At 35.8% G+C, this 12,625-nt stretch overlaps 3 protein-coding genes across 4 annotated transcripts; 2 read left to right on the plus strand and 1 right to left on the minus strand.

Annotated features, from left to right (window-relative positions):
* Nucleotides 1-469: 469 nt before the first annotated feature.
* Nucleotides 470-3,168, plus strand: LOC120774129 (general vesicular transport factor p115). Its single transcript, XM_040103505.1, has one exon. It carries the CDS (start codon nt 534-536, stop codon nt 3,024-3,026), a length of 2,493 nt encoding a protein of 830 aa, XP_039959439.1. The 5' UTR covers nt 470-533; the 3' UTR covers nt 3,027-3,168.
* A 551-nt stretch (nt 3,169-3,719) lies between these two features.
* On the minus strand, nt 3,720-4,873 carry LOC120774130 (40S ribosomal protein S6). The gene is made up of 3 exons (XM_040103506.1): nt 4,796-4,873; nt 4,369-4,573; nt 3,720-4,307 (listed from the first exon to the last, which is right to left on the minus strand). The coding sequence occupies exons 1-3, from the start codon at nt 4,799-4,801 to the stop codon at nt 3,772-3,774; spliced, it is 747 nt and encodes a 248-aa protein (XP_039959440.1). The 5' UTR covers nt 4,802-4,873; the 3' UTR covers nt 3,720-3,771.
* Nucleotides 4,874-5,280: 407 nt separating this feature from the next.
* LOC120775243 (bystin) lies at nt 5,281-10,221 on the plus strand. Of its 2 annotated transcripts, XM_040105323.1 has the most exons (8): nt 5,281-5,497; nt 5,557-5,677; nt 5,748-5,982; nt 6,910-7,074; nt 8,896-9,288; nt 9,349-9,468; nt 9,529-9,696; nt 9,771-10,221. In XM_040105323.1, exons 1-7 carry the CDS (start codon nt 5,369-5,371, stop codon nt 9,674-9,676), a joined length of 1,311 nt encoding a protein of 436 aa, XP_039961257.1. In that variant the 5' UTR covers nt 5,281-5,368; the 3' UTR covers nt 9,677-9,696; nt 9,771-10,221. The 2 variants fall into 2 exon arrangements, with proteins under 2 accessions (XP_039961257.1, XP_039961256.1); XM_040105322.1 differs by having other exon boundaries at nt 5,282-5,497; nt 9,529-10,220.
* The last annotated feature ends 2,404 nt before the right edge of the window (nt 10,222-12,625 follow it).

Raw genomic sequence — 12,625 nt, forward strand, 5'->3', positions numbered from 1 at the left:
CAATGTGAATTATCTTAATAAAATTCAAAGAACGTGTTTTCTTACAACGATGCATCTTTGTGCTTTGAATAAAATCGGGTGAAAACTCGCCGTAGACCCCATAACTAGCAAACCTTATGTACTTGGTACTCCCCTGGTTGTAATCCTTGCAAGTTTACTTGTTTACTTTCGTTTCTACATATTTGTTTTGAATTATTTAGTGCAAAATTAACCTTATTTCAATATTTAACTTTGGTTTAAAGCCATTTATTTATACAATAACAAAATGGCTGCATGCAAAAAATAGAGGGATGTTATTTTAAATCCCAGCCTTAATACATATATGTTTAATTATAAATATCAACTTTTTAGAAAACTCACTGCCTTGGAAAAAATACTTTTTATATGAAGGTCAAATATCATTAACATACCTGTACTTGACTTGTCATTAGACGTGGACATTTGCCGTGGCAGGTTGCATTAATTGCTATTTTTTTTTTGTTTTGGCTGACGTTAGTACCTTTAGCTTTTGTGTATGAAAATAAAGTGGGACGATGGAGTTCCTTAAAAGCGGCTTTAAAACAGTGCTTGGAAGTACTGAACCTGGTCATCAACCTAGTGCAGCAGAAACCGTTGAAAAATTAGTTGATCGTGTATTAAGTTCAACATTATTAGACGATCGTCGGGATGCTTGTCGGGCTTTGAAGGCGCTATCTAAAAAATATCGTATTGAAGTTGGAGCACAAGGAATGTCAGCATTGGTCCAGATTCTCAAACATGATAGTCAAGATTCAGAAATCATTGGCTATGCCCTAGATACTTTGTGTAATATTACAACTGCTGAAGAGTTCGATGAAGAAACTGATAACCCAGCCGTTTCAGTAAATGTTGGAGAGCAATTTACTGAAATGTTTATAAAAGTACACGACAATGTTACTGTAATTATGACTCTCTTAGAAGAATATGATTTTCGTGTTCGGCGTTCCGCAATTCAACTCATTACTACGTTGATTGCAAATAAAACTCGTGATTTACAAGAAATTATTTTGGTAAGCCCTATGGGCGTATCCAAATTAATGGATTTACTCTCAGACAGCCGTGAAGTTATTCGAAATGATGCACTACTTTTGCTAATTCAGTTAACAAAGGGGAACTCAAATATACAAAAGATAGTTGCTTTTGAAAATGCCTTTGATAAAATTTTTGAAATTATTCAAAGTGAGGGATGTTCGGACGGGGGCATTGTTGTTGAGGATTGTTTAATTCTTTTATTGAACTTGTTAAAAAATAATTCCAGTAATCAACAATTTTTTAAGGAAGGATCCTTTATCCAAAGGCTATCACCAATGTTCAGTATTACCCAAGAAGCAGAAGAGAATGAGTGGGCCCCACAAAAGGTCTCTAATATACATTGCATGTTGCAAGTAGTTCGTGCTTTAGTTACACCAAGTAATCAACAGCAAGTGGTATCATCTTGCCAAAAAGTTATGCGCAAATCGAATCTCCTCGATTTGCTATGCGACATTTTAATGGGCAGCGGAGTACCAGCTGATATACTAACGGAAACTATAAATGCAGTTGCTGAAATAGTTCGAGGTGATAAAGAAAACCAAGATAAATTAAGCATGGTTATGGCGCCTAGTAACCCTCCTCGACCAGCAATTGTCGTACTTTTAATGTCAATGATAAACGAGAAGCAGATATTAACACTTAGATGTGCTGTATTGTATTGCTTTCAATGCTACCTTTTTCGGAACGAGGAGAGCCATCAAGCTGTCGTACAAACGTTATTACCCTCTTCTGAATCTGAAGTGAGTAGTCATTCAACTGGTCAATTGTTATGTGTGGGCCTCTTTTCATCCGATTCACTTGCCAATTGGTTTTCTGCAGTAGCTCTTATGCATGGACTTGTCGATAGTGTTGCACAGAAAGAAGAACTGTTGCGCGTTCTTTTAGCTAGTCCCAGAGGAGGAAACCCGATTACTCTATTGGAGCAATGTACAAATTTACTTCAGCAAGATAGGTATAAGTTGCAAAGTAAAGTTGGTCTTCTGATGTTGTTGAGCATGTGGTTGGCACATTGCCCCAATGCCGTTAAAACTTTTCTCAGCACAAGTGGTACAATGGCATATTTGACGGCGCAAATTAGTGCAAATGAACACGATGAAAATGAGTATTTGATACAAGGGTTATGCGCGTTCCTCATGGGAATTTGTATTCAGTTTAATGATAACACCCTTGCCAATCAAAAACGAGATGATATCTGCCAATTGTTAATTAAACGTATAGGGCAAGAAACTTTTTGTAATAAACTTAGCGAAGTATCAAGACATGAAGCTTATAATCGAGCATGCAAACAACCTCAGATTAGACCAAAGGCCTCCTCTGATCTTTTGCTGGATTACGAATTTTGTAAGTTATATAAAGAATTGGAAGCGTTATTAGGAAAAATCGTAAGCGGATTTGATGTCAATGGTATTGAATTAACGGAATTAACACTCAGCTCTGAAGCTTCTGCGCTTGTAGCACAATATAAAGGCATCATTCGAGATCTTGATGGCCAAATTAATTTGCTGCAACAAAATTCAAGACGACTCGAAATAAAAAATGAGGAACTCGAACTAAAACTGTCTAAAGTAGAAAGCCTTAATACACAATTATCTGATCAAAATACATTGCTAAAAGCCCAGTTAGGAGCCGCACAGAGCAGCACTTCCCCGTCAAGAGACGGTACACCGGTTAATGCATTAAGTGCAGCTCAATTCCAGACGAATCTATATTGTGCAGAGAACATTAGAATAACTCGAGAATTTGAAACATTGCGCCAGCGACTGGAAGATGAAGTGCACCGCGCTAACACAGCAAACGACGAACTTCAAAAATTACAAAAGGATCAAGAGGATCTACTTGAGCTCTTGACTGATCAAGAAAATAAAATCAATCGATATGAGCAGCAAATGCGATCAGCAGGTTTACCTATTGAAAATGACAATGAGAATAACACAGATGATGTAGGCAATCAAGAAAATCCTAATTTGAACGTATAAGTTAATTTACGGATATATATGATTAGAAATTAATTCATAGTTCATACGGAAAATATATTGTATACTACGAAACAGTACATAATTTATAATTCTAAAAGTTTAAGCATCATTCCTCCTTAATATACATAAAAGTAAAGCATAACCCGTTTTTACGCTCTTTTCTTGCCTATATAAGTCTAAGGGTGGTTAAGTTGTTATGGTTTCACATTTAATATCATTTGTCTGTAATATTGTGTAGATGAACTAGAAGTTACAATCCGTCCGCTTATATACAGTGACAATCCATGACCAGATAAAAAAGTGATAGTGTTCACTTAAAAGTCAATATTTCATGCTCGCAAATTACTTTTAGCCTTTGTAGATAAGAATGGAACTTTTAAGAAAAAAACTGTAATACTGAAGTTAGTGAGCATTGCTCCTTGGTTAAATATTTCTGATATCGTTATGGCGAAATACTTTAGGGAATGCTGCAGTTGTAATCGGATATAAATGTGACTGGACCCTTTACGTAGAACCAGCTGTTGTGGATAATTCTGTCGTATCTTCCCGGTGGCCCTTTTTTTCATTGAAATATAAGGGTGGAAGAAGAAAGTCATAATCTACAATTGAACTTAACGTCGGAAAAGCGTTCAAATGTGTTAAAAACCGGTATTCGTTAGCCAATTTAAGCGTAATAAATATAAAAATAAACTGTTTTCCAAGTTAATATAGTTTAACCTTTATTACAGAAGTGAGTAAAAATTATTTACTTTTTGTCACTCGAAATCGAGCTCTTTGATTCTCTTAAGGAAGCAGAACGACGTCTCTTAGCTTCGTCGCGCTTAGCCTTAGATTCCTTCTTACGTTGTGCTAACAATTTAGCATAATCAGCTGCGGCTTCTTTGGAGGCGGCTTGACGTTTCTTCTTCAAAGCAGTGCGTCTACGTTTCCTTTGAAGCACCACTGGAGTAACCAAACGCTGAATTTTTGGTGCTTTAGATGTAGCTTTTTTATTATCCTTGGCGGGCAAAGGGCGACGAACCACAAAGCGACGAACATCATCATCCTTGGTTAAATTGTAAAGTTTCCGGATCTTGCTGGCACGTTTTGGACCAAGTCGTCTAGGAACAGTTGTGTCAGTCAGTCCAGGTAGTTCTTGTTCACCTTTTTTAACAATGACAAGAGCCAAAACCGACATGTTTGCGTCTACAATGCAACCACGGACTGATTTCCTTTTCCTTTCACCAGTACGGCGAGGTCTGTAACAGGAATGACCCTTCTTCAATAGAAGACGAACACGACCTTAAAATATAATACACTGTTAATTTTTGTTTAAAAAGTATATATGTATATTACTACTTACCATGCGAAAGCACTCCTTGTTTCATAGGAAAACCTTGTTTATCGTTACCACCGGCGATACGAAGATGATATCCTTTCCACTCATCACCGAGAACATCAGCTTCGACAATTTGTCCCATACGCTTCTCATAAAACACACGAAGCTTGTGTTCATCCACAACTTCGAATAACTTTTGGCATCCTGTTGCCGGGAAAGATACGTTAAGCTGCAAATTGAAGACTTTTGTAAATTATACACTATCATATACAAAGATATGCAGTCCAGTATTACGACAAAATTCGATCAACTTTTATCTCTATGATCACTAGAGTATAATTAAAAAATCTACCCTTCAACTCTAAAGCACGTTATTTGAAATATGTTTTCTTATTAAATTCCGTATAAAACACATTATTTAACTATATTTTTCTAAAAAATATTAACACACCTTCATTTTTCAATCCAAATTCATGGAACACCGAACAGAAAAGGGAAAGCAAAGTATGCTCGGCAATCTCGGGTGGATGACAAGTCAGAAAAATTCACAATAGTTACAGGGTTGTATTGATAAGTATATTTTTGTCGATAAAACAGTTAGACCACTCAAATGTAAAATTTATGGCGTTAATTTATTGAGAAAGTTAAGTATTTCGCAGAAACTTCACTTACTTTCAAGAAATAATTTGAACAATATCTGCGTATAATATTAATCTCTTATAATTAATTCAATCTCTTTAAAATTAGTCATATTTCAGGTTTTTTTTTCAAGTAAATAAACTCATTGAAACTTGAATAGAAATCTCTGGTAGCACTTTCTAATAATTAACGTATGACTTAACCCATAGTTGACTTACATAGCAAAAATTCGTATTTGTACCTTTAAACGGCAGCACTAACAAAAACATTATTATTCTTCTAATGACAGCAATGTCATTTTTAAGTCAAAACTAGAAAAACAATAAACGCACGTGTGATTTTATAAAGAGCTCTCAAAATTAATTTGGAATAATAATAAAACAGTATGGTTAAGCCAAAAAAAGCTAATTTAGTTCAAAATAAAAATGTAGCTTTGGAGAAGCAATTAGTTCAGGGTAAAATAACGAAGCGAAAAAACAAAGATAAGTTTCATTTGCGCGCAGAAGAAAGTTCGGTTAGTAAAACTTTGAAATTTCTAAAGGTATTCATTTTAGTGGATTTCAATTATTTCAGGTGCTAGATAGCAAAACAAGCAAAAAAATTTTAGATGCTGCGAAAGCCCAACAGTTGGAACTTAACGATGATAATTTCCCTAGCCTAGGGGGGAAAAAAGCCTACACTCATGTCAACATAGGTTAGTAAAAGTAAACAATAGTAATGCATACATACATACTTACTTTTGGCGAAATCAACAAATATTTTAGGAGAAATTGCTGAAGAGGACGAAAATAAAGATGTCACTGAAAATGACTTTATGGATAATTTAGAAATCGATGAAGAAGATGCCAAAGCATTCGAACGTTTTCAAAATCCTCAGGAAGGAAAACGAACATTAAAATTATCTGATATCATACTGGAAAAAATTCAAGAAAAACAACAAGATATTCAGAGTAAACTCACTGATAATGGATCTCTTAATATAGAGGATATAGACCCCCGGTAAGATTATTTTTCTAAAATTTTTATTTGGTTGGCTAAAATTGGAGTAATAGATTTTTATTTTTTTATGGTAAAAAAAAAATGGGGAGATTAAATAAATTCATCGAACCACCTCTACATACATAAAAGTATTATTGTACCTTCTTAAACTTAATTTCTTAAAGTGCGTAAGACCTAAGAAATAATGTCAGAAACGTAAAATTTCCAACACCCAATTTCATATTATCTCCTATTACGCTTTTCAACCCTTCAGCTGAAATTTTTAATGCAGATATGTGTGGAATTTTCGTTTGTTTCGTTAATGGGATAAAAAACATTACCACCAGCTCTTAATTTCATGTGTTGTTGTAGCGGTTGTCTAGTCCCGCTTAATGCGAAGCATGCGGGTCTCGCTGCGCAAATGTTCGAACCGAGACATCAAGAGACATCCTTTATTTTGGCACGCCTCAAGCTTCCTCGTCTGCGTCACTATATCCAGGCGACCATATTGGTGCGACGTAGTTTATGACCGTCCGGCCCGTTGCCTTGTTTGTTGCTAACAGCCTTTCTTTATCTTTTCCCCGGGTAGCGACTTGAGCTTTTTGTTGCGACTGTGTATTTTGGCAGTAACATCTAACTCCTTAGATCTTAATCTGTGATGTTAATATCCAGTCTGTACTCCTTCGTACAGTTCGTGAATATGGTCGCTGTGGATTTAGTGTCGAGTTCCTATAAATCTTAATTTTTACTCAAGTTCCAAATTGGAGACGGATGGACGGACAGACAGTCAACCGGATTTCAGCAGGTTGCAAGAATATAAAAATAAACGATCTCTGGCGTTTTTCATTATTTCATATTTTATAAAAACCAATATTCCGCTGCATATTACTTTTTTTCGAACGCAGTACAAAATTGAAATTTAGTTTATAACATTTTCAATCTTTTTAGGGTGCGAGAAATGTATGAAGGAGTTAGGGATGTAATGAAGCGCTATCGAAGTGGGAAAGTGCCGAAAGCATTTAAAATTATTCCAAGACTACGAAATTGGGAGCAGATTTTATTTATAACGGAACCGCATAATTGGAGTGCTGCAGCTATGTTTCAAGGAACTCGGTATGTACATCCACAAATGTGTAAAAGTGTGTGCGTAATATGTATTTGCGTTTTAGTTTATTTTTACCACATTTAAATATCTTTCGAAAAAAGTCAATAGTTAATTTAAAAATATATGGTCATAAACACATACAATATACCATACTGATTTATTCATCACTCAGCAATAAGGTTGTCGCCAAATTTCCAGATTTTGGTATAGTCATGGTGGCATTGAATGGGAGGGTACAACATCTAGGCTAATGTAATTTCCTCAAAATTTACTCAGTGATTTAAAACCTGATATAGTTAGGGAGCAATAGGCCATAGGTCGCGGTGCATTCCTCATTTTCCAATCTAAGTTAGGTGTGATAAAGGTAGTTTTCAAAGCAGTGGATTATATATTTAGAAAGTTTCCGTAATTTAGTAAGGAAATATTGCGAGGTTGAATGTTTAATGAGGCTTCAGCACGACAATTAATGAAACATACACATTTTATCAAGCCCTCTTTCGGAAACTGAAGCGTGGGAAAGTTTTGCGTTGATTGATGAAAATTTCCAAGGTATTCCATCAACAAATTATGAAGAAATTCTGAAAAATATGAAAATAAGTTTCAAACTGGAGAAGCAAATATGAGTACAGTCTAAGTCAGACTGCAACCACCTGTTAATATTTTTGGTATAATCTACGAAATTATAGAGTGAAACATAGAGAGTGGTGTTCCAAAAGTAAGGGAAGTAAGGTATTAATGTCGATGGGATCGTCACATGATGATAGATTAGTGTTTTGCCCATAAATTGATTGGCAACTAAAAATTTGTAAAAGAAATGCTCATTAAAGGATATAAGGTCAAAAGATGTGGTACAAAAGACTGCGCTCATTTTCACCGAAGAGAAGGCTCTAGTTGGCATAAGCTAAAACGTGATGCTAAAACATCTAGGCTCGACGGGAGTAGCATATCTAATCTAGATCATCAACCTGTCGTTTATCACTCTTCATATACGCGATATTTGGAAAGTCAGAAGAGTCGTCCCACTACTGAAAGCCTGGAAACCTGCTAACCAAAGGGAGTCTGATCTTTCGATAACCCTACTTAGTGAAATGTCCCTTGTGAAGACACTTGAGGATTTGTTACTCTAGACTTGCATTCACCCTCTTAACTTAGATCCTAAATATGGTTTCCGTAAAGAATCACTATAGGACTTAACGTCGTAGGCGCCCAGTTAACTTGTGGTAATCAATAAATCAAAAACCACTCAGTGGAAGGATGAGAAGATATGACCATCGAACGGAATGTCAACTTTTAATATCGATCGAGCTATTTCATGTGCATCGCCTATCATTGCAATCGTTTGACTGTCTATAATGCCAAAGATCGTGCTGCGCTTTAAAGTCAATTAGTACCATACGAATTTCTTGAAAAACGCTATCTCAATTAATTATAGATATTTAGTATGGTTTTTTGGACCACAGTAATCGATGTGCTTTCTGTTTTATTGAAACGTTTCTGTGGGTGCTCAAAGATTGTATATTTGGTTGAAGCTTAAAATCTAAAATTGTTTAAGGGAATAGTCCTTTCAAAGTCAAAACATATCTCTGTTCAAGTTTTCTTTTGTTCACTGTATTCTGAAAATTGTTTAACACTGCTAGCATTCAAATATTTGTAAACCGCCTTATCTTCATTGGCTGCCAAACGGCTTTTTGAACTTTTATTTACGAGTATAAACATAAAATATGTAAACATAAGTACTTAATCAACGAAACGCATATATACTTACATATGTATACACTTATTTATGGAGTTACAATTTTTAACAGTATTACTATTTAACATTATTTCAGTATATTTTGTTCAGTTCTCTCGCACGCAATGGCTCAGCGGTTTTATAATTTGGTTTTGTTGCCGCGGATAAGAGACGATCTTTGTGAATATAAAAAACTTAATATGCATTTGTACAATGCTTTAAAAAAAGCACTATTCAAACCAGCTGCTTTTATGAAAGGTATAATACTTCCTTTGTTAGAGGCTGGCGATTGCACATTGCGAGAAGCAATTATATTTGGAAGCGTCATCGCACGCAGTTCGATTCCGGTATTGCATTCATCAGCATGTTTACTCAAAATATGTGAAATGGGATATACAGGAGCAAATTCAATATTTATTCGCTACTTTCTTGACAAGCGTTATGCCTTACCTTACCGTGTTATCGATGCCGCCGTATTTCATTTCATTAGGTAAGACCTTACATTGTTTCTTATTATTTATATTACATTTCTATGAATATATCTATGCAGATTTGAAAATGATAAACGTGAAATGCCTGTATTGTGGCATCAAAGCTTATTAACGTTTGCACAACGTTATAAGAACGACATTTCTTCCGAGCAAAAAGAAGCTTTGCTTAATTTATTAAGGTAAACAATATTGTTCGTTCGTTCAATCCATTTTCATATATTTCAATTTTATTATTACAGAAAGCAATCACACCCAAAGATTACACCTGAAATTCGAAGAGAACTTTTGGCATCAAGTTGTAGAGATATTGAAATGATGGAATATGGCAATGAGACTGCTGCAATGCCAGTAGAAATGTACACTGATAAAGATGTTTGCTATGAGTAAACATGTTCAACGTATAGCATGTAAATTTATTTATTGCTAGTTATCAATAATTAACCAAGATTTCTTGAAAAGCTTTTATTTATCTAAAAACTAGAAGAAGAGAGGACAAAATGAGAGCGTAAAAAGCAGAGTGAGCTGTTAAGGGATCGTCCCAATGTGAAAATTTCGAATTATATTTATATTATACATTATCGGATAGTAGGCACTGTATTCTCTCATATTTTGAAAACGAAATACAAATTAATACAAATTATTACGGTCACTACAACGTTTCATGTAGAAACGGAACAGAGTGGGGAACATAGCGACTCCAATCTATAAACGCTTTTTTCTCAGAGTGTTTTTCTAAACGATTTCCACTCTCAAAAGAAGTGTTTTGAAGATATCTAGCTCCAAATTGGAAAGAACATTTTAATCGTCATTCTCTATAGCGCTATGAAAGCTTTGTTTTGGGGACATCGTACAATACCTTTTTTTTACGTGTCATTTCAACACTTTATTTAACTATTATACACCCAATGAATAAATATAAAAAAATATCATTTTGTATTCGTCACGAACGTATTTTTATAAAAAAATCGGACCGATTAGTTAATGTTAAACTTAAAAAAATTATCGCGAAATTCGGTGATTTTTCGGAGAGTAACGCTGAGACGATCCTTTAAGTTCTAATAATGAAATTTTTACTAACCTAAATTAGTTGCTGTCATAAGAAAACATATCTTGATTTCATTAATTTCTAATAGTTCTGAATTGTTAAGATACAAATCAGATATTAGTTAAATAACTACAACTACACAAAATGTTAGTGCTTGGACTTATTAGAATTCAAAGTAAATGGTAACTTAATGATGAATATGCATATAGTATATTATTAGTATATTATTTTTTTTATTATAAAAATGAATTCATTGGCTTTTTTCAGTCGTTTGCATTAGCTCAGAATATCATTGGAGAACAAATTATTTAAAATTCTATTGATTAATTCAAGCAACAACATAGTGTGGTTATACTCAGATTTTTCTTCCTAATTTCAGGTAGTTTACTTTGTCATTGGTTCGCTTTTAACTTTTTTAATAACTGAAAAATTTTCGAATTCTTCCTGATAGCTGGCAGTTACTATCAATACCGAAACACATTTTGTACTTTAATAACATTTGTAATATGCGAAATATACAAAAAATAAAGTTATATAATATTTTTGAAATTACTAACAACTTTTTAATTTCTATTCAATAATATATCATAAAATATATTGAAATTGCGTTTAATTTCATCTGCGCTTGAATTTGATGAAAAATGACGCAGTCCAATAGCTGCAAAGGTTTTAAAAATTGTGAAATACTAAAATAGGCGTAGTTGTAGTCTATTCGTCAATTTTCATACTGTGGCGTAAAGATACAAATATAAATATGTGCATGTATGTAATATAGGATTTGCAACTTCCCGCAAACAATTTGGGAAGACCAGTGTCTACTGCCCTCCATTGTTCGGCTAATGAGGGATAGCCTCGCAATGACGTACATCCCTGAACTATGGAGGACCGCGAAGGTGATATTTACATCCAAAGTAAGAAGGAAGGTCAATTCACTGGCAAAATCCTTCGGGCCAATTAGTCTAACTTTCTTCTAACTAAAAAGTATGGAAAAGATCGTAGATCATGAAATAAGGGCGAAGGCGCTGAAAATTCCACCCCTGCATGCGCATCCGCATGCTTCAGAGCAAGCAGATCAACCAATACTGCCCTGTACCAGCTAACGTCGGAGATAGAGAGTTAGCTGAAAGGTGGGGAAGTGATGCTCTGCGCCTTCCTAGACATCGAAGGTGCTTTTGATAACAAGTCTCACAAGAGCATAGCCAGTGCATTGGAAGAGTGCTATCTGGAGTTTTGTCGTGGACGACCTTCTAGCATTGCTAACTGACAATGGGATCCGCTGCCAAGGTTACGCGATCGACATTGTTATTACAACCAGAGGTAAATTTGAGGACACTTTCTGTGACCTACTACAAAGACGTTTAAACCTGGCAAAAGGGTGGTGTAGTGGGGTTGAGTTAAACATCAACCTCTCTGAGACTACCATCGTCCCGTTCACGAGATGTAGGCCCCTGTCCGGTTTCAGGAACTTTACACTTGGGGACAGAGATATAGAGATAACTAACTTGGTCTCACGTTGGATTCCACTCTGCGGTGGAAGCAGCATTTCGACCTGACCTTGGTCAAGGTTACAAAAGCACTATTGGGGTGCAATCGGTTGGCGGGAAAATCCTGGAGCTGCAATCCAAGGATTGTTAGGGCTTTGTACATCATGATCTTGAGACCGATAATCAAGTATGGGGCGGCGGCCTCGGTCTCAATAGTTTCGCAGACTTCGGTAGGGCTCCAACTATCGAAGCTGCAACGACAAGCATGTCGGGAGCAATGAGCACTTGTCCGACGGCAGCACTTGAAGTCATGCTGGAGTTCACACCGCTTCATCTAGTGATCGGTCAGGTAGCCAAGCACACACTTCTCGAGATGACGACAGAAGGGTGTGGCAATGGTAAGATAATCTCTTCCCAGCTGATGAAAGAGTTAAGTGGTACTATACTATACTTCACGAAGAAGTTCAAGGTTACCATTGGAAGCAAGGCTGAATGGAATGATTCCACTCTCAAGCTGCTGCTTACAGACAGTACGATCAAGTGGTACTCTGACGGCTCGAAAACGTCGGAAGGAATCGCTGCAGGGGACACAGGACCACGCACCAAGCTTTCAATACCTATGGAAAGTTTTCCGAGCATTTATACAGTCTCAGCAGGTTTAAATATGCAATCAATCACACTAGGGATAACCTCAGACTACTGGTCGCATTTTACACTGGCCACTGCAAGCTGACGAAGCATTTACACAACATAGGCATAGCTTATTGCGTCAATTGCCGGTTCTGCGACAGGGAGCCAGAAACATCA

This window comes from Bactrocera tryoni, chromosome 4, assembly GCF_016617805.1.
Source record: "Bactrocera tryoni isolate S06 chromosome 4, CSIRO_BtryS06_freeze2, whole genome shotgun sequence".
Taxonomy (NCBI): Eukaryota; Metazoa; Arthropoda; class Insecta; order Diptera; family Tephritidae; genus Bactrocera; species Bactrocera tryoni.

Coding starts and splice junctions, on each gene's coding strand:
- LOC120774129 (XM_040103505.1), top strand. CDS start 534: ATGGAGTTCCTTAAAAGCGGCTTTAAAACAGTGCTTGGAAGTACTGAA.
- LOC120774130 (XM_040103506.1), bottom strand. Junction 4,308..4,368: donor ACAAGGAGTGCTTTCGCATG/GTAAGTAGTAAT, acceptor TTATATTTTAAG/GTCGTGTTCGTCTTCTATTG.
- LOC120775243 (XM_040105323.1), top strand. CDS start 5,369: ATGGTTAAGCCAAAAAAAGCTAATTTAGTTCAAAATAAAAATGTAGCT. Junction 5,983..6,909: donor ATAGAGGATATAGACCCCCG/GTAAGATTATTT, acceptor CAATCTTTTTAG/GGTGCGAGAAATGTATGAAG. Junction 7,075..8,895: donor GCTATGTTTCAAGGAACTCG/GTATGTACATCC, acceptor ACATTATTTCAG/TATATTTTGTTCAGTTCTCT.